The sequence below is a fragment of the Peromyscus eremicus genome, chromosome 12 (genome assembly GCF_949786415.1).
Source record: "Peromyscus eremicus chromosome 12, PerEre_H2_v1, whole genome shotgun sequence".
In the NCBI taxonomy this organism is placed as follows: Eukaryota; Metazoa; Chordata; class Mammalia; order Rodentia; family Cricetidae; genus Peromyscus; species Peromyscus eremicus.
The window spans coordinates 58986065-59013833 of record NC_081428.1 but is presented as its reverse complement, the minus strand read 5'-3'; the positions used below and the strand labels follow the sequence as shown (position 1 = coordinate 59013833).

Below are 27769 nucleotides of genomic sequence, written 5' to 3'. Positions count from 1 at the left end.
CTTGGAGCTTGTGCAGGGCTAGGGGGCTTTCTCTCCTACTCTAGAGTCTCAAAGGCTTAGTCCCAGGGTGGCCCAGCCAGTGAGTATGGTGCCTGGGGAATGTAAAATTAAAACATGATGATGGCTAATCAGGGAAGCTCTCCATTTGCTTTACTCACGTCCAACTGATCGTGACCCCAGTCGCTACTGGTTTGGGTTTCCTAGGAGAGGAAAAAAAATCCTAAATAAAAAGGTAACCGGCACTTTTATAGAGGTTGAGAAGGACGTCCTCTTTCTTCCCACCTGAGACACAAGAAGGAAAAGGTGAACCAAGATTAGGGGGCAGCACACCTAGCATGCCAGGTGGCCTCCCAGTAGGTAGGACAGCGAACCCATCTACAGGTAGGAAAGGACCAGAGTTCATGAGGCCCCCTAGTCCCATGCATCCCGAATCCATAACTGTGGCTGGCCATGGGGCAGGCATCTGATGTCCACACCTTTCTTCTTCTTCTCTGCAGCATGTAGCATGTCTCGTCCATGTCTCTCACTGACTCCACCATTAGCTTCCTGCAGTCACCAGTACTGGCCTAGATTGAAACTGGAGAGCTGGGGGGGGGGGGGCACAGACACAACAATGTCTCTGTCCCAGAGGCTGGTAGCTGTTCCCGTGTTTTGTTTTGTTTCTGGGATAGCCTAGCCCAAACCTCAGGATGGTTTTCCTGATAACCCAGCCTGTTACCATGGACCCTGATGGATTGTGAGCACCTGTGGAATATGCCCCCCATAGTCACTGCCCGGGCAGCATGGGATGTTTTTATTCTCTGAGAGACTATGGGGTTGACAGACCACATAACATGTACTGGTTGTACTCTTGGGATGGGCATCCAGATTGCCTGTGTGGTCTTGGGCTGGTGACTCAGTATTTCTGTGCTCTAATTTCCTTCTCTTAAAAGCAAGTACTAACCTCACAGGGTAGCTGTGAGGCTGAAATGAATACATGTAGGAGCTTAAAGGAATATATTATATCATTTTACGTTGTGCTGCTAAAGATAGAACCCAGGGCCTTGGGGGCAAGGAAAGCACCCCCAGCTTCAATGTGTCTAAAATAGCTTTAAAAAATATTGTTAGTTAAGCTAGTAAATACAGTAACAAAATAATAAAGTATTTATTCTGGAGAAGAAAGGAAAATGCAGGCCAGAACCTTTATTGTGCTTTCTTGGGAAGGAAAGTGATGTTGGGTGAAGAAGTTCTTGGTTGGCCAGTTTGGATAACCCCAGGGACCAGTGGAGTGTGGGGGCTATCCCAAGTCACCCCTTAGCTGTCCCTAGGGTAATCAGTCTGCAAGGGTGAGGAGGGTCTCACTTGGCTAGTCTACATGTGAAAAGGACACGCTGAGGTAAGCTGGTCACTGTCTCTGGGACTCAGCTAGCCCGGGGAGGGTCAGAAAGGTCACAGATAACATCATGATAAAAGGCATACTCCATCTAAGGTACAGGCTGGTTCAACTGGAGGAAGCCATGATGGCTAGTTGAGGCAATGGGATGGCCCCCTGCCTGCATTTGATCCACACTGCACATGTCACATAACTCAGCACCCCATTAGTCTCCACAATTTGTCACGTTCAAAAATAAAAAAAAGATGGTCTAGGGGGATAGCTGAGTCATGAAGTCTGTACAGGAATGGGACCTGAGTTTGGATCTCCAGTTCCCATGCAAAAAGCTGGACAAAATGGCGCACACCTGCCGTTCTAGCCATGAAGAGCTGGAGACAGAAGGCTGCTGGGGCCTGCCAGCCAGCCTAGCAAATCAGCAAGTTCCAAGTTCAGTGAGAAACCCTGCCTCAACAATAAGGTGAAGAGAAATTGAGGAAGACGCCCATTTCATGAACACTCCACCCATGTGTGCACGTCCAGGAACACATAAACATCTGCATACAGAGTCTCATACACTTAAAATTTTTAATTATAAATAAGCAAATAAAAGACACACTCGATATACCAGTGAACATGTGGAATAAAATTACAAAATATATTTAGCTATGCATTCTTAATTTTGAAGCTAGGTCTGTGGTTTCTGAAACCTCAGGAAGGTGTGTTGGAGAGAGCATTGACTTGGAAGAGTCTACCATGCTGGGGTCTTTACCTCCCGTTGGAGGCCTAGTCCCTGGTGTGTGAGCAACTAGGCTCCAGAGGGCTCAGGGAGATGATTTGGCTCAGGGCTTGTCTCCCAGAAGCAGCTCGGTCCATGAGAGTTAGAACATTTTTGTGTCCCTCTTAAGAAACCAAACAGTTAGAGGTTCCTTATGCACTCCGGCCTCGAGACCCTCCTCTTGTGGTCTGTTTTGAAGGAAAGAGAGATTTTCAAACTAAAGGACAGGAGCCACAAGAATGGTCAAAAGAGCCATACTGGCTGGCGTGGCTGATGACTCCCCTGGATGGTGAGGCTGGAGACCCTGGGAGGAGAGGCTGGGGACTTCCAGGTGATAGCAGAGGTTGGGGGGGGGGGTCTACCTCTGCTCTTCCCTGCTCCTCCTTCAGTTTGTCCCTTCCTAGGGACTCCCCTGGGGGGGACAGGCTTGAGGTCTGCTTGAGACTGGGAAGTGAGAGATCTTGGGGACTCTGTTCTGGCCCATACTTCCCAGAGCAAGTGTATAAAAGAGGCAGTGTAGGGTCAACAGGGGCAGGCCCGCAGGGCGATTGAGGACTGGGGAGCTCTCAAAAAACTCACTCTCTCTGTCCCCCAGCTAGTAGGCAAGGCCAGAGCATTTGTCCCCTCACCAGCAGCCCCTCTGGAGTCCTTTCCTGGCTGGCTTTTGTCAACTTGACACAAACCTTTACATAGCTAGGAAGAAGGACTCTTCATCAAGAAAATGCCTAAGACTGGCCTCTAGGCAAGTCTGTGGGACACTGGATTAGTGTGGGAGGGCCTGGCCCACCGTGGGTGGTGGCACCCCTGAGTAGGTGTCCTGAGCTGTAAAATAAAGCAGGCTGAGAAAGCCATGGAGAGCAAGCCAGGAAGCAGCACTCTTTCATGGCCTCTGCTTCAGTTCCTGCCTCCAGGTTCCCGCCTCGAGTTCCTGCCCCGACTTCCCTCAGGGACAGAGGACGTGAGAGTTGTAAGAAGAAATTTCTGCCCCAAGTTGCTTTTGAGCCTGGTGATTTAGCACAGCAGTAGAAACCCTAAGACACACCCCCCAGGACTCCCGTAGCCTGTAGCCAGCCTGGGGCCTGAGGTACTCCCAAGGTCCCTGAATACATCCCCAACTCCCTGACAAAGGCCTGTCAGTTTGTCCAGGCTGCAGTGACAGGGTGCCACACTGGGTGGCTTGTCAACAACCCTCTCCCATTTATGGAGGCTGGAGGTCTGGGTCCCACAGTGCCAGCATGGCTTGGCTCTGGTGAGGGCCATCTTCCAGCCCATTCTCATCTTCTCACGGCAGCAGAGCCGGGAAGCAAGCTCTCCTGTTCCCCCTTCTCACGAGGCACTAATCCCATTCACAAGGGCCCCACCCCCATGGGCTAATCATCTTTCCAAGGCCCTGCTCCTAAAACCCTTACCATGGGCACTAGGATTTGCTGGATGGCTGTGGGGGACACAGACATCCAGTTTATAGCAAGTCTTCCTTTTCCTCCTGTCTCCCAGCATCCTGTTTGCTGACATCGAGGGCTTCACCAGCCTGGCCTCCCAGTGCACTGCCCAAGAACTGGTCATGACCCTCAATGAGCTCTTTGCCCGCTTTGACAAGTTGGCTGCGGTGAGTCACTCTGAGTGTGGGCCAGAGGGTGGCCTGGACTGGGCTGTCAGGGGAGGGCCTTGGGGTTGAGGACATTAGTCCAGGTCTGTATTCTGCTTGGTGGAAACTGGTGTTGGGCACCTGTGATGGGCAGAGCAGTCAGTCAGGCTGCAGATGTGTGTCCTCATGTCCCACACCATCTCTGGGAACGCAGCTGGAGACATCATCCTCAGCTGTGAAGAAATGTGAAGGGGCTGCCATAGTGTCCAAGCCCCCACCAAAATTTCTGTTTCCCCGAGGGCACATCGGGTGCCATGTGGCTGCATTCCTGACGAGGTTGGCTGGAGGGATGGGAGAATGCACCTGATGTCTACCTGGCCTATAAGCAGCTGGGTGCCCTCCCTAGAGGCTTCCAGAAAGAGGGTTTGCCAGCAGCACTTAGACAAAAGTGACACCTCCCAGCAGGGAGTGGTAACCAGGACAATCATTCAGTCGATCTCTGTTTTCACCCACTCTTCCCCAGAATGGGCCTTTGTAGAGTCAAGCCATGTAAGTAGTCACTTACTATGGTGTCCACTGGCGTAGAGCACAGCCCTGTCTATGGACAGGGTACCAGGCTAGAATATGGAGAAGAGTCTACTGTGATCGGGGGCTTTCTGGGGCCACTGAGGGTGCTAGGTGGGGAGCCTCCCATCCCTGAGCTTGAACAAGGTAGACAGAGGCATGATTGCCACCCGAGTGTGGGGTGGACGCCACGAGCACCTGCCTCCCACTGCCCCAGCGTCAGGGAGTAGCACAGAGTCAGATTCAAGCAGCTGGAGCAACTGACGGCTAATGCCAACCCATCTCACTCCCGATTAAGCTTTGGTGGCGACCTGCCTCCATGCCCCAGCGGCACCTGTCTCGAAGCGGTGGCAGTGGCTGCAGGTGCTGGGCTCTGTTCGCCTCCTGGCACTCACGTGTTTGCTGGCATAGCCAAACATTCCTTTTGATAAACATCTCAGGCAGGCTGAGGGGCACGTGGGTTTCTGGCTCAAGCTCATTTCTGCTGGCCTCAGTCTTTTTTTTTTTTTTTTTTAAAAGAAGAATCAAAGCTGTTGGTAGAATTACAAGAATCAGGGGTATGCTTCTGGGGTGAGGGGTGGGAGCAGAGATGCTTGCCCAAGGGGGAAAAAAGAAAGGAAAAGGGGAAAGAGCTCCTAGGCTTTGACCAGGTCCAGTGCTGACACTGGAGTTGTGCCCGCGTCTCTAGAAAGCAGTTCACTTGAGGCTTGGGTGACTCTTTGCTACTCTTCTCTTCCCCTCCCACTCTCTTTCCCACTAGTTTGGATTTTCAACAACTAATTTGCTTTCCAGGAGAATCACTGTTTACGGATTAAGATCCTCGGGGATTGTTACTACTGCGTCTCTGGGCTGCCTGAAGCCAGGGCTGACCACGCCCACTGCTGCGTCGAGATGGGCATGGACATGATCGAGGCCATCTCGTAAGTGCGGACCTCCTCCATTCCAGGGAACCGACCGACCCACAGTCTGAGGCTGGGAAATGGTGGGATGCCCCCGGGGGCCCCCTGCTAGGCTGGTGGGCAGTTCTGTATCTCAGCTTCCATCCTCCTCCAGGGCTCCTTTCTTTCCTTGATGGGGCAGCTTTCCCGGAGGAGGCATGAGGAACAGAGCGGGCAGGAGTGGCCTGTCCTCGAAAACCTCAGATGTAAAGCGCACTAGCCCCACTTCCTCCTAGCTGGGAGAGCTAGGCTCTTGCGGGCTAAAAGAGATCTCCTGGGATTCCATCACAGATAATGCACCCTTCTGTGAGCAATAGCCAGAGGAGCCCGGGCCAGGCGTGGTTGTTACCGGCCATGGAAGGAGCCCTTCGCCGCTGAAAAAATGTGCGCAACCCAAATGACATTACCAGCTAGGGGTCAGGGAAGGTGTTCAGTAACTTTGCACTTTAGAAATCACCTTTAGGAGGACAAAGTAAAAGATAGATGGTAAGGTCAGAGGTCAGAGTGGCTGGCCCGGGAGGGGGTTAGGCCCCTTTTTGGGCACAGTAACTTCTACTGACTGTCTCCTGCATGGCTACACTACACAGTCATGCCCTGAAGTACAGCCAGTGCTAGGAGGGGAGGCCTGGTCTCTGTCTGCACTGATTTAACCGGTGTGTCCACTGGGCACACAAGGTAAGAGACCTAAGCCCCTACAGGAGGGAGTGATTGAAGCGTCAGGAAGCAGGTATCCCTGGAGAAAAGAGAAGCAATAGAATGAGGTGTCATTTATCCTCAGCGAGTGTCCACAGGCACCTCAGACTGAAGGGGCCACGGCTCCAGCCCTGATGCTTGACAAGTTGATCCCAAGTCGAGAGAAATGATGGAGTCCTCAGTCTTTCCCACAGCTGGGCAGAGTGGAGGGCAGGTGGTCTGAGAGGTGGGATTAGGGGTGGACCTGGTGGGAGTGAGCCCGCCCACCAGACCAAGTGGGTCCCACAGGTCCCACAAGGTCCCACAGCTTGCCAGTGTCGAAGAGGCTAGTTTCTAAAAAGTACAAACTGTATCGACTCTTCCCCAACGCCTGTGCCTTTTCTGCAGACCCTAAGCAGGCTGTGAGCCCCAAATACAGGTGGAGAACCCCCTGTTCTGCTCCCTCAGCATAGGAGATTATAAAGGGCCCACCCCGTACTGGGACTCCCATGTTGGTGCTTGTGGCCGGGACTACAGATGTCTTGTAGTTCAAGGGCAACCTAGTTCCCCGCTTCCCCAGACTCACCTCTTCCTATGTCCTCCTACAGTGGGGACCACAACCCCACCCCCACCCCATGTAACCCATGTAACCACAGGCTCCAGTATCCTGCTAACCTTGAGAGAGGAGCAACAGCCTTAAATCCAATCAATCAACATTGAGAAAGTCATTCCAGTCTACCTTGCCTCCAGAGCATTGCATGATTAGGGTTCAGGGTGACTACATCCCCCCCCAATGGGCTCAAGATAGCGCTACAGTACACTTACAATGGTCTGAGCGGTCTAGTTGACAGTGGCAATGGCCATGGGGGTAGTTGGGTAGATGGGGCGGGGGTGGTGGTGGTGGTGGTGGGGGGATTGCTTCGTTTTACTGTGCAGCACACTGCCACCTTGTGGCCAAGACAGAAACAGCACTTCTCTGGTTAATCTGAACAGACAACCAAACACCCACTGCTAGTCCCCTTCGGGTTAGGCTGGATCAGAAAGAAATGCCTCTTTGACCCCTGCACCTCCCAACTCCCCTTTCACCCCAGTCCTCCCCCTTCCAGCCTCACCCCTGCTCTTTATGCCTAGCCCCTGACCCTCTCCCAGCCTTACCCCTGCTCCATCCCCAGGTTGGTCCGGGAGGTGACAGGGGTGAACGTGAACATGCGCGTGGGAATTCACAGCGGGAGAGTGCACTGTGGCGTCCTCGGCCTCAGAAAGTGGCAGTTCGATGTCTGGTCTAACGACGTGACACTCGCCAACCACATGGAGGCTGGTGGCAAAGCAGGGTGAGTGAGGAGGGCTGGGGGGGGGGTGCAGGTGGAACCCAGAGTTCCCTTCCCACCCAGGAGAGACTGTCATCATGGGGTGGGCTTGGAGTAGGCAGGATGGAGGAGCAGGCATGCTGTGGGCAGGTGGGATTGGAGATTTCTTTAGTGGGGGCTGGGGTGGGGGTGGGACTTAGAGTGTTTGCCTAGCATGCACAAGATCCCAGCACTACAGGAAAAAAAAGGTTTTACTTAGCCAGTCATTCACCATAGTTTATGTACAAGTCGTAAGGAGTATTGTCTCAAACATCCAAGTGTTTGATCGGGATGACAAATGGAGGCTCGTGAATTGTAGTAGGTAGCAGCAGCCTATTTCAGAGGAGACAGACTAGTTCCCTACAGGACCTAGAAGTACCAGCTGGCATGGATATCTGGGCAGAAAGAAAGGTAGGGCCCAGGGACCAATGGGCAGGGGGGAGGTGGGAAGCAGGACACAGGTGTAGAGAGAGAACAGTAGACCCAAGTACCACAGGATAGTCTTTTAGGGGCAGCCAGGAGAAACAGTCAGTGACTAAGCGGGACCTGACCTGAATGCCAGGCTGCAGGTTCGAGTCCAGCTCGTGGTGGCTTCTGAGCAGGAGTGACTATCACCTCAGAGGCATGTGCCTTGGGTAGGCTGCTGCAGGGTCACTCCTGACAGGTGAGGTGTGGAAGGGTTGGGTGCTGTGGGTGAGGGCTGGAAATGCCCTGGGAGTGTCCTCCTGATCATGGCAAGGTGCGGTGCCATTTGAACCATGGCACCGGGGGCTGGAGGCCTGGAGGTGTGAATGATGTGGAACTGCAGTTCTCAGCTCCCACTCTCTGCCCCTCCCCCACCGTAGACGCATCCATATCACCAAGGCCACACTCAACTACCTGAATGGGGACTATGAGGTGGAGCCAGGCTGTGGTGGCGAGCGGAACGCCTACCTCAAGGAGCACAGCATTGAGACCTTCCTCATCCTGAGCTGTACCCAGAAGCGGGTTGGTGGGCAGGGCCTGTGGGGCAGGGAGTTGGGATGGGGTTGGGGGGTGGGGGGTAATCTTTTGGATGGGAACCTTTTCTGGGCCTGTTCTTTCCTTCTCTTCTTCCCCTGAGGAAAGTTATGAATTCCTCGGTGTTGCTTCCTGGAGCTCAGAAAGGACCTGAAAGGGAGTGAGGCCTTGCCAAGCTGATGGGGGAGAGGGGGTGTTTTCATTCCACTTTGGTTGAAACAAAAATTACAACAGGCCTCAGATCAGTGATGCCTGGGGGGGGAAGGGGCGCAGAATGGAGGCGAACATCGGAGGAATCACTCCTCTGCCTTTTGCTAGGTGCTTGTCTTTTCTCATCTCTCCTCCCTACTCCCACCCTCGTTCTAACCCACTTCCTTGTTTCCTCTTTGATGGATGTATTTATTGATGTCTGCTTCTGCCTGTGTCTATGCGTGTCTGTTTTGTTTTTAAAAATTTGTATTATATATGTTTATTTTCTGTGCATTGTGTGTGTGCATGTTGGGGTCCACAGAGGTTTCCTAGTGAGATCTGAGCTTGCTTTACACAGCAGGGCTGCATAAGGGGAGGGATTGACCACATGCGTGGTGACCTGGGGTTTGGAAGGGTCTGCACATGACTGTGCCATGCGGTGTGCTTTTATCTAGCAAGGGGGAGGTCTTTTGCTCCACCTCTTGGCATTCCTTTAAACCCTTTAGCAGCTGGGCAGAGGTGGCGCACACCTTTAATCCCAGCACTTGGAAGGCAGAGCCAGGCGGATCTCTGTGAGTTCGAGGCCAGCCTGGTCTACAGAGCGAGTTCCAGGACAGTCACCAAAACAACACAGAGAAACCCTGTTGGGGGTTGAGGGGAGCCCTTTTAGCAGAGACAGAAGGGGCTGGTGGGTTTTGACCCAGGCCCTCCTAAAGCTATCCTGTATTTCTATCTGTCTCTCTCCCCTCTATATTTCTAGCTAAATATTTCTTACTTCTCCCTGCTCAAAAGTACCCTGGGGGAAAAAATGGGGGCGGGTCCCCCACATGTGCACACACGTATGTGAGAATGTGTGTGCCATGACATGCGTGTGGAGGTCAGAGGACAACTTGCAGGAGTCAGCTCTCCCCTCCAGCATGCCGCTCCTGGGGACTGAACTCACGCCGTCCTCCAGGTTGACGGCGAGCCCTTTCACGGGCTGAGTCATCTTGCTGGCCCCTACATCTCTGTTTCTGGAAACTGTCTTCCTTTCATTTTCTGGTTTCTTTCTTCTTTGTCTCAGCCCACATCTGCCAAAGTATAAAAACTGAATTATTAGACCTCAGCATTCTATTTTTAATAGTGTCATGTTCCATGTTCTTAATTTTTAAAGCAAACGGAGCATTTTCTGTTTCTCCCCCAATTAGACACCGTGCTCTGTACCCAGTGGCCAGTGCCCTTTGGTGCAGAAAAGCTCCCTGTGGCTTAAGGAGTTAGTCTGAAAACTAAACAGCTGGATGTAAGCACAGTTCCGAGAACCCTGGATGGAGGCAGTGCGTTTCTAAGGAGAGGCGGGCCGGACGGGACAGTTCCCATCTGTCCCGTCCTGAGACAGAGAGCAGGGGGTACCTTGCCCTGCGCCTGAAGAGCGGTCCTGGCTGCAGTGGCCTTTGTAGTGAGGTGCATCAGACACCCCACCACCACCAGCAGCAGCAGCAGCAGCAGCAGCAGCAGCAGCAGCAGCAGGAGGAGGGGGAGGGAGGAGTGTCGGGGGAGAGCAGCACTTTGGGACAATCTCCTAAACATGTGCGTGTTCATTGGCCAGAGTGTGAAGGAACTGAGGCCCTCCACATCCCTCCTTCAGGCCCTCCACATCCCTCCTTCAGGCCCTCCACATCCTTCCTTCAGGCCCTCCACATCCCTCCTTCAGGCCCTCCACATCCCTCCTTCAGGCCCTGCTGCATAGGCCCTCCAGCCTCCATTGCACCCTCCTGCCTTGAGCCTTCTGGGTCCTGGTTCCTCCAGCTGACAGTTAATATAGAAGGCCTGAAGTAGAGCCAGACAAATGGTGTGACAGTCCCAGCCCAGGCAATGTGAGCCAAGGAAGGCAAAGTGTCCCCTCAACCCTATGTCAAACATCTACCTCTGGTGCCCATTAGAAATGACAGAAAGACAGACGGACAGACAGGTACTTAAGGAGTGTTTGCCCATAGGTAGCTAGCAGAGTCCCTGTGTACTCACAGTCTTGCCAGCTCTGACTTTCCTAACTCAGTGACAGGGTTCTGGGAGCTGCTTTTGGAGCAGCAGAGATCTATTCTGCTGACAGGTCCTAGAAGTAGATACTGGAGGCCAGGGCCTGTCTCCCTCCGTCAGCCTCTGGGCACCTTAAGCCCTGGCTCTGCCCACCCATGAAGCTATCAGTAGACCCTAATAAGTGCTCCAGGGATGGAGACCACGGTGCACGCTGGCCCGGCCACCTGGGAGACTAGAAGGGAAGCTCAGCTTTCCCATGGAGCTATCCCACCCATCCCCGTTAGAGGGAGGGCAGGCTATATGATGGCAGGCCGCAGTGCATCTCTTGGGACTTTGGGAGCTTGGCCTTCAAGTGGATTGAGAAGTCCCAGTAGAGGATCTTGTGCTCAGACTTGCAGGGAGCACTTCTTGCATGTGACAGGTGTCCCCACACCCCATGCTTTCTCAAGAGACCAGCTCTCATACTTATCTACAGCAAGCACCCCAGACTTTGGGGGGAGCGGGTTCCAGGGCTGTGCAAAGGCAGCTGTTTCTCATTCTGCCTGGCCAGGTTCTTGTTCCCGGAAAGAGAGCGAGGGTCTGCCCACTGGGGCTCTTCCCGTAGCTCTGCCCCCCCTCCGCCACCCCCCCCCCACACACACACACTGAAGCATCTCTGTTGCTCTTCAGAAAGAAGAGAAAGCCATGATTGCCAAGATGAACCGCCAGAGAACCAATTCCATTGGACACAATCCACCCCACTGGGGAGCCGAGCGCCCCTTCTACAACCACTTGGGCGGTAACCAGGTGTCCAAGGAGATGAAGAGGATGGTGAGTCTCTGGTGGCATGGTGCTCCTGGGTTGGCAACAAAGGCTGGCCCTGGGGAACCTAGAGGGAAGGAGGGATCACCCGACTTGATGCTGGAATGTGAAACTCCCGACCCTGGCCTGGTCCTGCTTCATGAGTCCCACTATCCCATGGCTTGGGGACATAGCAGCAGTACCCTCCCCCTCCTCCTGGCAGAGCTTCCTGGTGCAGGCTGGCCAGACTCAGGGTACAACTAGGGCCTCTAGCAGCTGACTGGTGAGACCCCATGGAGCTGGGTGGCACCGCATGCCGCCCCTTCCAGCCCTTAATGCATTTCCCAGGCAGTTGAGCACACGCTCCTTATTTCAGCTGCCCAGAAACCTTCCCAGGGTTTTCTTCCCAAGTACCCGGCGATGGCCCCTCTGCTTCCATGCTGGGAAGCCCCCTGTCCCTGCTACCACCAACCTTCTAGCCAGAGGGTCGGCCAATAGGTCACACAGCCACTCAAGGCTCTTTGTCCACTTGGGGGACACATGCCCCTAGCCAACCCCAAATATAGTTTAGGATGTGTTGTTGGTTCACAGAGATAAAATAAGAGGGATTCCTGGACGCCAGGTGGCAATGGGAGTGCTTTGACTTTCCGTCTAGACCTCAGCTCCCACCCCTGGGGACACTGCTCAGGTCAAAGCCCCCTGGCTCTCAGGTGGAAGTTGTCTGCACGGAAGGAGGCCTGCTGAGGCTTAAGGCTCAGAGCAGGGTGTGTGGCCACTCTGTGAATAAGCTGGAGCAGGCCACTGGCAGTACGAGCCAGGTATATAGAGCAGGCGGGGTGCAGCTGGAACCAAAGGGATGAGACAGACCCCCACGGGGGTAAAGCAGGCAAGAGCTGGTGGCCTGAGGAAGGGGCAGGTTGGGGACCTGATGGCTCCACCCTTTGCCAGCTAACAAGTAGCAGGTGACACACATAATGTACAGCAAAACAAACAAACAAACAAACAACAACAACAAAAACCGAGTCCCTACTTCCACTTAAAAGTTTCAGGGTAGATAAACTACTGGTTTTATTGCAAGAGAGAAGACAGGGTGGGGCCTGCCTTACCCAGGGCTTTGAACTCAGACATCCACAGGCCTGACCTGTGCCAACATGACCTGCAGCCACTCTGTCCTCCAGGGCCCTCCCCAAAGCAAAGAGCAGGCGTCCACCCCTCCCCGTTACTGCCTTGGTCCTAAATAATCTCCGACAGACTCTGAGCCCATATGATCAGAGGGTTTTGGGGGGCGGGCAGGAGGATAGAGGGGGTGTGGAGGGAAATCTGGAGTAGGAAGAGATAGCAAGAAGAGGGACTTAGGGAGGTACAAAGGAAGAAGGGGACAGCCAGCAAGCGACAAAGTAGCCTGATGGGAAGCCAGTCTTGGTGAAGTCCTGGAGGTCTTCATCTTTCAGTGACACGTGGAATAGTCTGCGACCCCGGTCATTTCCTAGGCGGTCTGGGCTGTGAGCACTGGTTTGGCAGGCGTATCCCTCACTGTTAGGACAAGGAGCTCTGAAGAGTTAGCAGTAGAGCCCGTGACTGGGGAAGGGACCGGCTCCAGAGGAGGCTGTGCCTCAGGGGAGGCTCCTGGGTGTTAATTGCTTCACCCAGCAGGGGAGGAAGATCATGCAGAACAAGGTGCCCCATGCTGGCTGGGCAGAGTGTTTCCTGAGGATACTGGCATCAAAGCCTCCTTTCCCCAGCCCCACCTGCCCTGTGGGGAGTCTGGGCTGGGCACAGATGTCCTGCCAGCCACTGGCTTTGGCGTTAAACTTCTCAGAAGTCTTGGAGGAAGATGTAAAAAGAACCTTTCTACCTGATTTCTGGCACATGGGTGAGTTAAACACACACACACACACACACACACACACACACACACACACACACACACACACTGAAAAGTACACAAACCCGAAAGTAGCCCACTGGAGGTGGACGGTTTGGAGTCAACAAAGCAGTAACCGCAGATAGAAAGGGACTAATTCGTGGCTGGCAGTCTTGTTCTTTCTGGAGCTTTTTACTCGGCTTCCCAAGCTCTGTGCTGAGCTGGGCTTCTGTGCTTGAATGTACTCCTTGTCAAGGCTCTAAGGTTGTATATTAATAAGTGGCTGACAGGGACAAGTGTGTGGACTGAGGTTATCTGGTTAACCCAAGGATGCTCTCTCTGCCTGCCCGGCTGGGAGACAGGCTGGGACCAGCAGGCTGAGGGAGGTGAAGGGACCCCACCTTAACACTAGTGAGGTGGACAGTGGAGTGTACCCAGTTCACTAGATGGAGGTTTAGGTGCATGGATGGATGGGTGGGTGGGTGGATGCTTGGGTGGGTGGGTGGATGCTTAAGTGGGTGGATGGATGCTTGGGTGGGTGGCTGGCAGTGGTACAGGAGGAAGCCATATGGGTCCATGCTGCACCCCTGAGCCACAGTCCAGCCTGGACTGTTCTTAATGGCTGTGCTGAGCTGGTTTGTGGATAGCAACGTCTTCTACCCTGTTGTCAATGCCCTTTAGCACATCCAAAACTGCCTACACCAACATGGCATCCCCCAGGTGCTGAGATTCAATCCAGCTCTCTGCTCAGCACAGGGAAGAAAGTGTGTCCTCCACAGAGGCCAGCCACAAGGCACCTAGGGGTAGTTTTGATCTGTAGAGATGGACCTGTATCTGTATAGTGCCTTTGTTCCCAGTTGTAGAGTTAGCTTGTTGCTGGCTCATAGGGTGAAACTCTGGTCTGGAGGCTCATGGTGGCATTTTGTGGACAGCTTGCCTGTCCAGCTCTGCTTCTGGAGATGCTGAGCTCATTGAGGGGCCATGAGAGCACACACATTGGGTTGTCCCCAGACAAAACCCTCAGCTGAGTGACACCCACTTCTACAGCTAGGAGATAGTCTAAAGAGAGGGCTGCGTGGTTTTCAGAGGGTGAGGACAAGGGTCTGGCTGGTCTGGGCAGACAAGTGATGGATTGGCAGGTCATCCCAGCTAGGTATAGCATCAGCATGGGACCCCTAGAGGCTGCTGAGGTCCTAGGGAATCCTCCATGTCACAGGGACGCCAGGTCTCCTCAACACCTGCCAGCCCTGAGCTCATGAGGAAGTCCCCTTTGGGAATGAAGCAGGAATGAAGGGGGTGGGACAAGGATCTGTTTGGACTTCAGGGTCCCTCAGCACTTGCTGACTAGTGTTCCACACGAGGTCCTCCTCTGTTCCTGCTCTGACAGTCCGTGCTTTACCTGCAGGTCCAGAACTGCTGGTCACTTTCACCACCTCCCACCGCAGGGAACCCCCTCCCCCAATCCTACCATATCAGCAGACCCCGTTAGCCCTGCTCTCTAGTGATGTTCACAGATTACCTCTAAGGAGGACTCCGTGGTTGACATCTGTCTCACCCTGGGCTTGTAGACTTGAACCATAAAAAGGCACTCATCCCCTGTAGATGGCATATGGGCTCCTTGCCTCCTAAATCCAGTCAACGCTAGCCTTGCAAGAACACATTTGTTCCCAGATACCACATACGTGGTTGTAGGTAACAGAACTGAGCTGTTTGGGGGTGGGAAGCTGTTGGTTTCCCGTAGGTTTTGTGTGATCAGCGTGTGTGCATGGGTAGTGAGTGTGGACCCGTGTAAAGTTCTGAGCAGCTCAGCAATTCCTCTTCGAGCCAGGGCTCAGGAGGAAGGAGGAACAGTCCAAGAAATATAAGGAGTCGCAGTGGAGAGGGTGGGCGTTGTGCCCGTGGAGAGAATGAAATCGCAATGCACCCTGGCATCTAGACCAGAGCCTGTGCCTTAGGAAGGACCCACTGTGTTCACGGAGTGAAGGGAGGAGGGAGCCGTCATCCTGTGTGCATCATAGTACTCAACGGCAGAGAGCCGTGAGATGCAGCTGCCTTGATGGACCCCATGGCCACCGCAGGCCTGTGTGCGATCCTTGCTTACTGATCTCAGGTTCCTCTTTCCTTCTCTTTTAGGGTTTTGAAGACCCCAAAGACAAGTGAGTAGTATACCTATGGTTTTCCTCCTTCTTCCTTGGCCCCTTCATGTGACAGATGTTCAGCAGTGGCCAGAGCAGTAGCCCAAGAGGCTGTGCTCGCTCTCTCGCTCTCTCTCTCTCTCTCTCTCTCTCTCTCTCTCTCTCTCTCTCTCTCTCTCTCTCTCTCCCCCCCCTTCCCTCTCTCTCCTTCTCTCTCTCTCCCTCCCCCTCCCTCCCTCCCTCCCTCCCTCCCCCTCTCTCCCTCCCTCCCTCCCTCCCCCTCTCTCCCTCTTTCTCCCCCTCTACGGCTCCCTCAGGGAAATGTGGACCTTGTACACTGGCAGCAGGTCCTGAATGTACCCAGTGTCCGGAGAGAACATTCTCTTTCTCCTCTTGTGCTTCCCAGTTCTCAAGACTGCCAGAAACTGTACTCAAACACCAGGTTCCACCTTGAGAAATTAGATTTTTAAATTCAGCATCAGAAGCATGCTGCCCAAGAGGATCCTACTCCTGGTTCAAGTGGCATTTCGTCCCTAGTCCCTGTGGTAGGAATCGGCCCACCAATCTTAGCCTTAGCTCCAGGATGAGGAGACAGCTAGAGAGTAAAGAAAGGAGCTTATCTGTTGGTGGTGGCACATGTCTTTAATCCCAGCATGTGGGAGGTAGAAGCAGGTCTCTGAGTTCAAGGCCAGCCTGGTCTACAGAATGAGTTTCAATATAGCCAGGATGGTTACACAGAGAAGCCCTGTCTCAAAACAAACAAATCTAACCAACCAAACAAACAAAAACAATGAAATCTTCAATAGTAATCTACAATGCCAGCAATGCTCTAGGACTTGGGCACCTTCCGTGGAACAGTTAAGAACACAGCCTGGTATCAGTCCATGCTGTCCTTTCCTGGGTCACAGCTCTCAGGGGGTCTGTCAAGTGTCTCTGGCCAGTCCAGATGGCTATGCAAAGCTACCCATGTGACAGTGTCCCTGGGTGTCAGCCTGCCTATGTCTGCCCCTTGCTTTCCAGGAATGCCCAGGAAAGTGCCAACCCCGAGGATGAAGTGGACGAATTTCTGGGCCGGGCCATTGACGCCAGAAGCATCGACAGACTGCGGTCTGAACATGTCCGCAAGTTCCTCTTGACCTTCAGGGAGCCCGACTTAGAGAAGAAGGTATGGCACCAGGAGAGAGGGCCCCAGCAGAACCAAGAGAGGAGGGCACAGGGCACAGCCCACAGGACGGCTTCCTCTCACCCCCAGAGCCGGTGTCCTAATCTGTGACGCCACGCTAGAACCTTAGGAGATGGAGTTGTGGGGAGATTTCCTTGGTTGAAAGGAATACATCTTATCACTGCTGGTGCCTCAGTTCCCTTATCTGGAGATATTTAGCATACCTACCTCAGGATCAGGGTGCAGACCAACTGAGTTCTGTCTATATCAGACACATACCACCCAGAGGCGTCTACCACCCCAAGGGTGTGTTGTAAATGTGCTTCTAACATTGCTGTGATCTCTGAGCCACCTGGTTCCCTGGGGCCCATCAGAGCCTCTGGGTGCTGCATTGGAAGGGTATGGAAGCCCTTTGTCCTGGCCTTAGATTGTGATTGAAGAGCCCAGTGGACCACACAGTGAAGCGGTGACAGGGCTATCACATCCTTCCCTTTGCCCCGTGTCCCACTATGTACCAGCATCTGGTTGAAATGGTCTTGTAGGAGCCTCTGCCAGCATTGAGTGAGGCAGGCCCTATGAGCAAAGCACAGCTATGGAAAAGGGACCTGACTGATGTGTCCCTCAGGGTGATCATGCCAGCATTTATGTGGCTGGTTGGTGTCGTGGGAGGAGGTGAGACCCGGAGTTGGGACCTTGAAGAAGTCATGGGAGCTCCTGAGTGAGCCCTTCCTGGATGTAGAAACCACAGCAGTCTGGGGCCCACGGAGGGGGCACCGTGAGGGTGGGTGATGATCTGCGGCTGTGATCATTACGAAATTATGTTGACCATGGGTCAGCCTGCATACAGTGTCTGGTTCGCAATCCCAAGTCTCCCAGGTCACTCTCACACAGGCTCTACCACACAGGCATTTACACTGACTTCCCTGCGTCTAAACCTAGCTCTGCTCTCCATGTGTTCTCCCTCCTGGAGTAGGGTATCTTGGGCACTGGGTGACTAGAATTGGCTGGACTGGAGCAGGCAGTGGGTGGGTCCACCAGAGCTCACCTTGCATTTCCCTTCTCAGTACTCCAAGCAGGTGGATGACCGATTTGGTGCCTACGTGGCGTGTGCCTCGCTTGTGTTCCTCTTCATCTGTTTCGTCCAGATCACCATCGTGCCCCAGTAAGTATTCCCACCCACTCACACTCCCTGTTCTGGATGCAGGGTCCCCAGAGTGGGACCTTGCCCAGGAGGTCTGTGCAAGTGCTCAGGCTGGGACTGGGTTTCCTGCTTTCCTCTGTGGACCTAGGAGGTCAGGGGTCCTCCCTCTGGGCTGAGGGGGGGGGGGTGGAGGCCTCAGTGGGTACTTCCCGGCTGCACAAGGGACTCCTTTCTGTCACCGTCCCCTCCTAATCTCATACCTGATTGAGTCACCCAGAGTCTGCCACTCTGGCTTCCAAGTGACCTTTAGCTCTTGGACCAAAAGAAAAAGAAAAAGAAAAAAAAAGAAAAAAAAGGAAAAGTGTGTGTGTGTGTGTGTGTGTGTGTGTGTGTGTGTGTCTTATATCTTGAAAAGATACAGGATTTTAGGGTGTTTTTTTTTCCTATGACTGGGAGTATTTCAAAGGAGGGGCGTCAGGAAGGCTTTTCACAAAGAGGCGCACCCAGGCTCTGACAAAGACTGGCCGTCTCACTAAGGACCACCTGGAAACAGACAGAGGGCTTTTGAAATGGGGTTTAGATGATGGTCATTCACAGAAGTTACACCTAGGAGAGAAGTGTGTTGTCCTATGTATGTGAGCATATGTGTGCATTCACGATGGGTGTGTTTGTTTGTATACATTTTATTCTTTACTGTGAAATCACTAGAGCACATGGAAGTCACATGATCAATCCCCACCCCTTACCTAGAACAATTGTTAATATTTTCCAGTATCTGTTTCAGTTACTTCTTTCTGATTTTTTTTTTCCCCGAGACACAGTTTCTCTGTGTAGCTCTGACTGTCCTGGAACTCACTCTGTAGCCCAGGCTGGCCTTGAACTCAGAGATCCGCCTGCCTCTGCCTCTGGAGTGCTGATATTAAAGGCGTGTGCCACCACTACCCGGCCTTTCTTCTGATTTTTTAAAAATAAACTTACAGACATTTCTCCCCTATGAGCAGTAGACATCTATTTTAAGGACATTTCCCCCTTACACATAGTATCTGACATATCGGATAAAACCAACGGCAGTTCCTCCTGCCACCTGGTACCCAATCCATTTCAGATTTCCAAAACTATTCCCCAAATGCCTTCCTAGTTGATAGCCAGGGTCTGCTTGCGATCCATGTGGTTCGCATGTGGTTCAGCCTTCCGAGCCATGCTTGATCTGAGGTGTCCCTCACCCAAACTTTATTTTTCTTGTTGAAATCATTGTAGATCCACTGCGAGGCTGTAGAGTTACATGGTGATCTGCCCATACCCTCATGCATTTTCTCCTAGTGCTGACAGCCCCCTTCACCACGTTGCAGTGGCCACAGCCAGGAACTCACATAGTAACCATGCTCAGCCTGCGCACCCTTACACACAATTCTCATTTCCTCAGTTTCCCCTTTGTGCCCCTTTTCTGTTCCAGAAGCCACACTGCCCAGGTCCCACACTGCAGTGAGCTGTGTCTGTCTCTTTCCTCTTCACGGGTCGGTGATAGGTCTGTAGCCCCACTTTTGTGACTGTGACAGTGTTAACGAGACCCCACACATATTCACGAGCCATTGCATGTGTGTGGAGGTCAGAGGACAACTTCCAGGTGTTGGCTCTTGTCCTTGTCCTGTTTCTGTCCCCAGGGATCGAACTCGAAAGGTCAGGCTTGGTGGCAAGCACCTTTACCCACTGAGCCATCCTGCTTGCCCTAAGGCTACCTCCTTAACACCTTTTATTTTTTGTGCCATTCGCTGAATAAAGATTCCCCTTCGTGTGTGTGTGTGTGTGTGTGTGTGTGTGTGTGTGTGTGTGTGTGTGTGTGTGTGTGGACTGTCAGAACACCTCAGGTATAACCCAGACACTGGCACTGGCTGCACCCTCGCTGGACAGCTCAGCCCGTTCCCCTGCATGAAGGTTGTTCGGCGCTGTGGAACCGTGGGTCCTAACGGTCATTCGGCCCCATTGTTCTGTTTTGGCACGGTACAGGTAATGACCACGTGTATCAACGCGTGTCCTAGGCTTTTGTCCCGTTGCAGTTGACAGTCCTCTAGCTCAGGTGCACAGTCCTGACCCCTTGCCACTTTACTCTCGTGGCAGCAAGGCTTAGGGTGAGAGGGACCATGCCAGCTCCCGGCTCTCTTGACAGTGGCTAGCTTCATCCCTGCCTGTGGCCACAGCTCCAACTGGCCAAAGTATTGACTCGGGTCATTCCAACCGTGCCCTCTAGGGAACCCTTAACAACCACCTCAGGGTCTTTCTTTCCTTCTGAAGAATTCTCCCCTTGTTCCCTTGTCAAGTCAGCTGAGTGTTGCTTTTGTGGAAGCCAAGAGCAGAGGTGATGTCAAAGCCTCCTGGGGAGGGGCAGTATCCCCTTCCAATAGCCTCCAACCTGCCAACAACGCCTGGCATCTCCAGGCCACCCCACTCCTGTGGGTGTGCCACACCTGGACAAACCGTTGCCCCAGGAGGGCAGTGGTGGGTTCTAGAAGGAAGAGCGCTGGTAACTCATTTATCTGAGGCTTCCCACCCTGTGGCCAGCTCTCTCCTCCTCAGGGAAACTGGGACACTTTCCCCTTTGGACTGCTTAAGAACTGGGGAGCAAAGACTGAGCAGGGCCTGTCGTGGGGCCCAGCAATGGAAAGGGAGAGGGGCTATGTATACACACCACACTGTCTCAAAGAGGTGCTGTATGGGCTGCTGGAGTGAGGCCCCTTTACCAGGTCCGTTTGGGGCCCTGTTACCAACCTGTGAGTGCTGAGGAGCATGGATAAGCAGGTGACTTTTAAATCAGTTCTCCATGCTGCCTGACACACTCTGTGAATAGCTAAGAGGCAAACTGTTAATCAGGTGTCTTTTTAGTTCTCCATTGGCTCCTTCTGGGCTGCTGGTCCCCCGTGAGGGTGACCAGAAGGTGGGAAGAGCAGGAACGGACTGTATTGTAGCATAGCCGTACATGGGCCCTTGCTGAGAGAGCTCTTCTTGGGGTACAGTGGGAAGGATGGAGCGGTCAGCTTCTGGAGAAATGGAACTGTTTTCAGAGCCGTGTGCCCCAAGAGCTGTGTAGACAGCCCTGGGATCTGGGTCCGGACTGCTGGGCACCTCCCAGGATGCAATGGGATTTCGGCTTCCTGCTAGGATGTGGCTCCTTCTCACCCTTTTAATCCCCCAGCTCCCTGTTCATGCTGAGTTTCTACCTGTCCTGTTTCCTGCTGCTGGCCTTGGTGGTGTTTGTGTCCGTGATCTACGCCTGTGTGAAGGTGAGTGTCCCTCAACATGCCATCCAGGGGGCCTCCTATGGCAGAGGCCACTGTCAAGACCTGAGCATCACTCTTAGCCTGGGTAATGGACAAGGGCGTTCAGGATGCTGGTCCACAACACTTGACTGGCAAGCCTGCCTGGAGACTAGACTGTTCTTTGGCTGCCCCGTTAAGCCCTTGGTAATCTTTGCCACAAGATTGCCATGGCTGCTTCAGTGTCGGATGGGACAAGAGGGCTGCTAGCCAGAGCCTGAAACGCAGTATTGGTCAGTGAGCATTCACTAAAGAATGTGTGTGGAGGAGACCTCTAGACACAGCCTTCATTAGCCCCGGGTGCCCTAGAAGGGACATTCTCTGAGATTAGGGATGAGCCTAGCATGCATGTGAGGGGTATGTCCCCCAGAGAGGCACAGAGTTTTACATGGGCCAGACAGCGGACACCAAGGAGCCTGGCTTCCTGTTGTATATTTTATCTTAGATCTCTCTTGGGCATGCCAGGTCCCCTGTCCAAGTTGTATCTCTAGGCAGTCCTTGACCCCAGGCTATGTGTGTGTCATGGAAATCATGCAGGCTTCTGTTTCCCTTGCCCAGAAATCCTTTGTCCCCTCCCTTATTTCCATCAGTAGGGAGTCAAGGACTCTCCACCCTCCGAACAGGGCCCTTCATTAGTCAATTTGCTTAGTTGCCTTGTAGTCGTAAGTCTTGGTGGAGTGGCTGCCAGGTCTGGTAAGCACCTTAGGGATTATGTGTGGGGGTTCGAGGTCAGTCTCTGGAGAGTGGGCTACATGAGAAGGTGGTGGGGTGACTCCCAGTATCGGAAGGTGAACACTGGCTCTCCTTCCTCGAGGCTGTGACCCTCCTGCTCTGTGTTCATTCACCTCCTGCTTTGGCTGTGTAGTGGTCAAGGCCTCTCAGTCTGTTTGGACCTAATAGTTCACTTTCTTCATCCATGGACATAATAATACGACAACAAACTGTCACAATAACCAAAGGTGAAAGCATCTCCGTGTCCATCGTCAGATGCCAAGAGATAACATATGGCATGTAACTGTGATAGACTAGCGTTTAAGTGCATGGGAGAGCAATGTCCTGTCACATGCTGCAGTGTGGATGGACTCTGGAGACACTGCTGAGTGAAAGAAGCCAGGGGACTCTGGTCACATGCTGTATCATTTCACATGTGTCATTTTCTATGATAGGCAAATTCTTAAGACAGAAAGGAGATTAGAGGTGACCCACATTGCTGCCAATGGAGAGTTGTTGCTTTAATGGGCAATGTTTCCATGTGGAGTGGTCAAAGAATTTTGGCAATAGGTAGCAGTGATGGTTACACAATGTTGTGACTATAGTGGATGCCACGTTAAAATGGCTGAAATGGTAAGCTTTATGTTGTATTTTTGCTACAATAAAAACATTACAATAGATGGAGCATTCTAGCACAAGTCTGTAATGCCAGCACCTGGAAGACTGGGGCAGGAGGTTAGAAAGTTCAAGGCAAGTCTGAGCTATATAGTGATAACTTGTCTTAAATAAACACACACACACACACACACACACACACACACACACACACACGTTTTAAAGCACACCATAGCTAAAATACTCTTAAGTTATTTTTTCTAAATCCCAAAGAGAATATATCCTTTAAAAAAAGAAAGGCTTACCTTTTTTTTTTTTAATTTTTTTAAAAGACATTTTTTTTTTAAGGATTTATTTATTTATTATGTATACAATGTTCTGCCTGCATGTATGCCTGCAGGCCAGAAGAGGGCGCCAGATCTCATTACAGATGGTTGTGAGCCACCATGTGGTTGCTGGGAATTGAACTCAGGACCTCCGGAAGAACAGCCAGTGCTTTTAACCGCTGAGCCATCTCTCCAGCCCCAAGGCTTACCTTTTAAATTGTGTGTGTGTGTATGTATGTATGTATGTATGTATGTATGAGTGTGTGTGTGTGTGTGTGTGTGTGTGTGTGTGAGAATGTAGATGCCTTCACAGGCCTTCAGAGGGCAGTGAATTCTCTGGAGCTGGAGTTACATGCGGTTATGAGTTGCCTGATGTGGGTGTTGGGAGCCAAACTCAATGTTAAGAAAACTCCACCTATTGTCAAGTCTGGAACCTGCTGCTCCAGGTTAGCGGTCACAAGTCAGGTAGACGGGAGTCCTCACCCTTGTTCCCGCTGCCTCCTTCTTCACTACCCAGTCAGCCATCTCTTCCGATTTGTTCCTACTCTGGAAAGCAGAAGGAAGCAGGGGAAGTGATTCCCCTTACGAACAATTTCCACTTAATTCTTCTTCCCTCTTTTATGCTGTGCACTAAAATCTTGTTGTACATTAAGATGTGTAAGAAGTAACCAGGTACGGTGACACATTCCTGTAATCTCAGGTGAAGGCGACAGAATCAGGAGTTCAAATCCATCCTTGGTTACATAGTGAGTTTGAGGCTAGTCTAGGCTATGTGAGAGCCTGTCTCAAAACAAAATAATGTAAAAGGGATGCTTACCTTTGGGCAGATACACAACAGGGAATATTAACTGCTTTCCCCCTCAATGCAGACCATCTTACCGCTAAATCCCTGGAAGGCTGGTAGGAGTTGAAAGGACAAAAAAATGTCACCGGTCACCTTGTCTGGTGCTGACCAGAAGCTGACGGGACTGTAGCGCTCACAGTCATTCCGTGTTACCTTGAAGGGCATTCTTCTTCTACCAGAATGCGTGATTTCCCCCATCTTATTTCCAGTTTTGAGAGGGCCTCAGATAGGGCAATTCCTCAGTTACTCTGGGCGCAGGCTCTGGATGCCCCAGCCAGGAAGCTTCTTCACTTCATCTGCTTTTCCATCTCCCACAAGCAGCTCAGGCTTCCTTCTTAAAGTGTCTCTCCCTTGTCCTCTTACCCAGAGGTGCTCGAGGACAGGACAGATGGATCAGTCGCCTTCCCTGGGACAGGGTTTCCCTTCTCTGGTTGACCTTCCACATCGGGCCCAGGTCATCTTCCCGTCAGCCTCCTGGTGCCATACACACACATCTAGACTTCTTGGAAGGTTGATTCAGTGCTAGGCTCTTCATCTTGTCCCCAGGTCCGGTCTCACTTCTCAGTGCGTCAGCTGCTTTCAGAGCCCCACAGCCCCCCAGGCTGCTTCCTCAAGTCTGTTTTCTGCTGCCACCATTATAGAGTGCAAATCAGTTTGTAGCCTTCCCACCAAACTGGGGATTTCTGCTATTCTTCTTGGAAAAAAAAATACTAGGCCCCTCTCCCCTATCACACACTATCTCAGACTCAGAGAATCTCAGCATGGAGGACCCCAAGCAGTGGGAGCCCTGCCACCTTGCTGAGATCAAAATCCCTTCTCTGAACTCTGCATACAATAAGCCAGCAGATCTTGTCACCTCCAGTGACAGTGCACTTACTCATGTGCCCCCTCCCTTTGGTGCCAGCTCCAGCTGCTCCGTTGGTGTCTCTGTAGTAGCCTTATTGTCTTAGAAGGCTGGCATCTTCCAGCAGGACACAGAGGCCCGTGGGAACACCCAGCTATGCTGCTGAGTCTTGTTTAGTTTTTTGTCAACATGATACAAGCCAGTTGTCTGGGAAGAAGTACAATTGAGAAGATACTTCCTGTAAGCCAATGATGGATGTGGGAGTAGGCAGCCCACTGTGGGCAGTACTGCCCCTGGGCAGGTCGTCCTGGATGCTATAGGAAAGCAGGCCGAGGAAGCGATGGAGAGCAAGCCAGTAAGCAGCACTGCCCATGGCCTCTGCATCGGTTCCTGCCTCCAGGTTCCTGTCTCTAGTGAGTTCCTGCCCAGACTTCCCTCAGCGATAGACTAGAAGCGGTAAAATGAACTAAACCCCTCCTTCCTCCCCAGGTTGCTCTTTGTTGTGGGGTTTTCAAGGCAATAAAAACCTAACCCTGGGCAGTGTGCAGGGCTTCTGCGGCAGCCCCCAGCCCAACAGTCACTTCCCTGAGGTCCAGGACATGCGGACGGATGGGGCTGGGGGTGGCAGCAGAAGCAGACTGACTCTCCAGCCCTTCCTCACTGCCTGGCAGCTCCACCGCCTTCCCAAACAGAGCCACCACCCAGGAACCAAGTGTTTCAATGTGGGAGCCCGTAAGGGACATTTCTCATCAAACCACACGGAACAGCTTACAGAGCATTTTCAAATGAGCCTCCAGGGCCTCCCTGTGAGACAGCAGTCCCTATTGGCTGATGAGGAAACCAAAGCTCAGAGCAGTTAACAGTGTCCCCAGGATCACACGGCTCCTAAGAGGTGGAATAAGACTTTGAAAAATGAAAGCTATAGGAAGATGTCAAGTCACATACCATAAAATTTACCTTTATAAAGGTGGATGAACTTGTGATCCACTAGTCTTTGGTGTATTAGTATTAGTATACATTAGTAGTGTATGCACCTACTGGTACTGATTCTAGAATGTTGTCATCATTGTAAAAGAAACCTCACATTCATTTCTTCCTTGTGTCCCTCACACCACCGTCCCTAGTAACCACTAGTCCACTCTGAATTTGCATGCTCTCCATACCACATACAAATGGGTTCACACAATATATTACCTTTTGAGACTGGCTTCTTTCACTTAGCATAATAGTTTCAAGGTTCCCCTACCTCATAGCGCCATCACTTCATTCCGTCTCATGGCTCAATACATGCACGGTGTGGCTCCAGCGTATTTTATCACTTAGTCATTGATGGACGTCTGAGTACTTTTCCGTCTCCACCCTAGGATGAGCAATACTGCTGTGGACTCGGATGTTCAAATGTCTGCTCAAGTCCCCACTGTCAGTAATTTTGTGTATAAACCCAGGTGTGGAACTGCTGACTACGATTCTTTGTGCTGAATTTTTAAGAAATCATCATAGCCCACGCACACAGTAGCGTTTTTGGACCGGTCCAGCAGCAGCGCATGAGCGCTCTGATTTCCCCACATCTTCATTAGTACTTGTTTTGATTTCTTGAATGTATTTTCTCCGCTAAATCTTTCAATGGATGAAATCTAGTTTACCTGGATGTTTTTTTCTTTTCTTTTTTCAGGGGGGTGTCAACTTGTGATGTCAGCTTACCAGCACTCAGTGTTAGGTAACAGATAGATAGACCTTGTGGCCTGGCACTCTGTTGAAATGTCCGGGGATGCTGAGGGGCCTGTGAATGGTTAGAGGCCTTTGCCTACTTTCCTTAAGCAAAAGAATTAAGGTGCCCTGACAGACAGACAGGCAGGCAGGCAGACAGACAGACAGACAGACAGGCATCCTTCAGAGAAGTAGTATGACTTGCGCAGGATCCCAGAGGGCAGATAAGCCCAGAGCCCAGGCTTCTTGCCTCCTTTCCCATACCCCTCGGTCCCCACCATCCTGTCCTTGGGGGTTTCAAGGTCACCTTCACCCTGGGCAGCAGACAGGCCTCACCAGGACAAGCTGAGGCAGTGGAACTGGAGAAGCCCAGGTCCCCTGCTTCGCTCTGTCAACGTCTTTGTCAGTCTAGGTTGTGAGGCACATGAGGAGGCTGTGGTAGGTGACGCCAGTCGAGTGTCTCAGATTTGGTGACAGGACAGCCTAGCAGGCCGCCATTTGTTTACTGAAAGCACAGAGGGATTGGGAGCAGCCGGATGGCTTGTCTTACTAGGAAGGACATAGGAGGAAGAGGGTAAGCCAATGGCAGCTCCGTGGAACCTTCATGCTGAAGAACATGCTCACCCAGTGCCTTCTTCAAGCCCCCTTCCTTCCTATTTCCACGCTCCTCTGCTCCTCTGAGGGGCCTCTCTGAATCCCCATTCCTTCCAAGAAGCCCCCCAGGAGGGCCTCCCCCACTCTTGACTCCTCAACCACTCACTATTCCTCCCTAGTTGGACCCCAAGGCCCAGGCTCCCACCACAGGTGATAGGCTTTCCAGCCCTTTCCTGTCTGGTCAGGATAGCATCATTTCCTTCACCCTGCCTCTGTCACCTGTGGGCTGGGCTCCATTGACAGTACCCCCAGCCAGTGCTGAGGCTCTGATGCTTGTGGTCTGAAGAGGCAGGTGTAGTATGAGGCTGGAGCTACGCAGCCCTGGAGGGGCTCAGGAAAGCCTGGAGAGCTATGTCAGGGACAGGGTGTGTCCTCTGAGCTCCATGGCTATCTGAAAGGTCCTGACTGAATTGTTCTTTGTGTCTTCCTCCCTTCCTGCCCCAGCTCTTCCCCACTCCCCTGCAGACACTCTCCAGGAAGATTGTGAGGTCCAAGACAAACAGCACCCTGGTCGGAGTATTCACCATCATCCTGGTGTTCCTCTCGGCCTTTGTCAACATGGTGGGTGCCTCCCTAGCCTCCAGGTGCCTCCCTAGCTCTGTGGGCCCCATGGCTGATGAGCATAGCCAGGAAGCATTTCCCTGGAAGTTCATGTCCCACCTCAGGCTGGGGTATAATTTGACTATCATTAGCATCTCACACAGGCCTGCAGTTCCTCATTTTCAAACTAGAAGGATCCCAGGGGATGTCTCCATGGGTGTGCCATGTCTGTAGCCAGAGCAAGGCTTTCTTTCAGGGGCCTCTTTTGTTCCTGGTGTGTGTACAGCACTGCTCCTGAGACGGAGTGGACTGGTACTACCCAGAGTCCTATAGGGTGGGCCTCCCTAGCCTGGCTTGCAGGGCTGACCAGCCTCAATACCCTCTTCCCCACCCTAGTTCATGTGCAACTCCAAGAACCTGGTGGGCTGCCTGGCGGAGGAGCACAACATCACGGTGAGCCAGATCAACGCGTGTCACGTGATGGAGTCGGCCTTCAACTACAGCCTGGGGGATGAGCAGGGCTTCTGCGGCAGCCCCCAACCCAACTGCAACTTCCCAGAGGTTCGAGAGATGGGGACGGGGTGTGGGGATGGCAGCAGAGGCAGATGTGCCTGCCTTTCCCCCGCTTTGCCCCAGAGCTCTGGCAAGGTTGTAGGCACGATGGCGCCTCTCCCAGTTGCGTCCACACCCCAGCAGCCTCTGTGTT

General features: G+C 52.5%; 1 protein-coding gene across 1 annotated transcript in view; it reads left to right on the top strand.

The window, feature by feature from the left end:
- The window catches only part of Adcy5 (adenylate cyclase 5), a 146578-nt gene that overhangs the window by 104628 nt on the left and 14181 nt on the right, over positions 1 to 27769 (top strand). Inside the window, exons 4-14 of the mRNA XM_059276848.1 lie at positions 3621 to 3732; positions 5068 to 5195; positions 7058 to 7216; positions 8077 to 8218; positions 11102 to 11242; positions 15210 to 15232; positions 16232 to 16376; positions 17438 to 17535; positions 20702 to 20789; positions 26968 to 27084; positions 27460 to 27624. Of these exons, the coding sequence (XP_059132831.1) occupies positions 3621 to 3732; positions 5068 to 5195; positions 7058 to 7216; positions 8077 to 8218; positions 11102 to 11242; positions 15210 to 15232; positions 16232 to 16376; positions 17438 to 17535; positions 20702 to 20789; positions 26968 to 27084; positions 27460 to 27624 (1318 nt within the window). The remainder of the gene's footprint in view (positions 1 to 3620; positions 3733 to 5067; positions 5196 to 7057; positions 7217 to 8076; positions 8219 to 11101; positions 11243 to 15209; positions 15233 to 16231; positions 16377 to 17437; positions 17536 to 20701; positions 20790 to 26967; positions 27085 to 27459; positions 27625 to 27769) is intronic.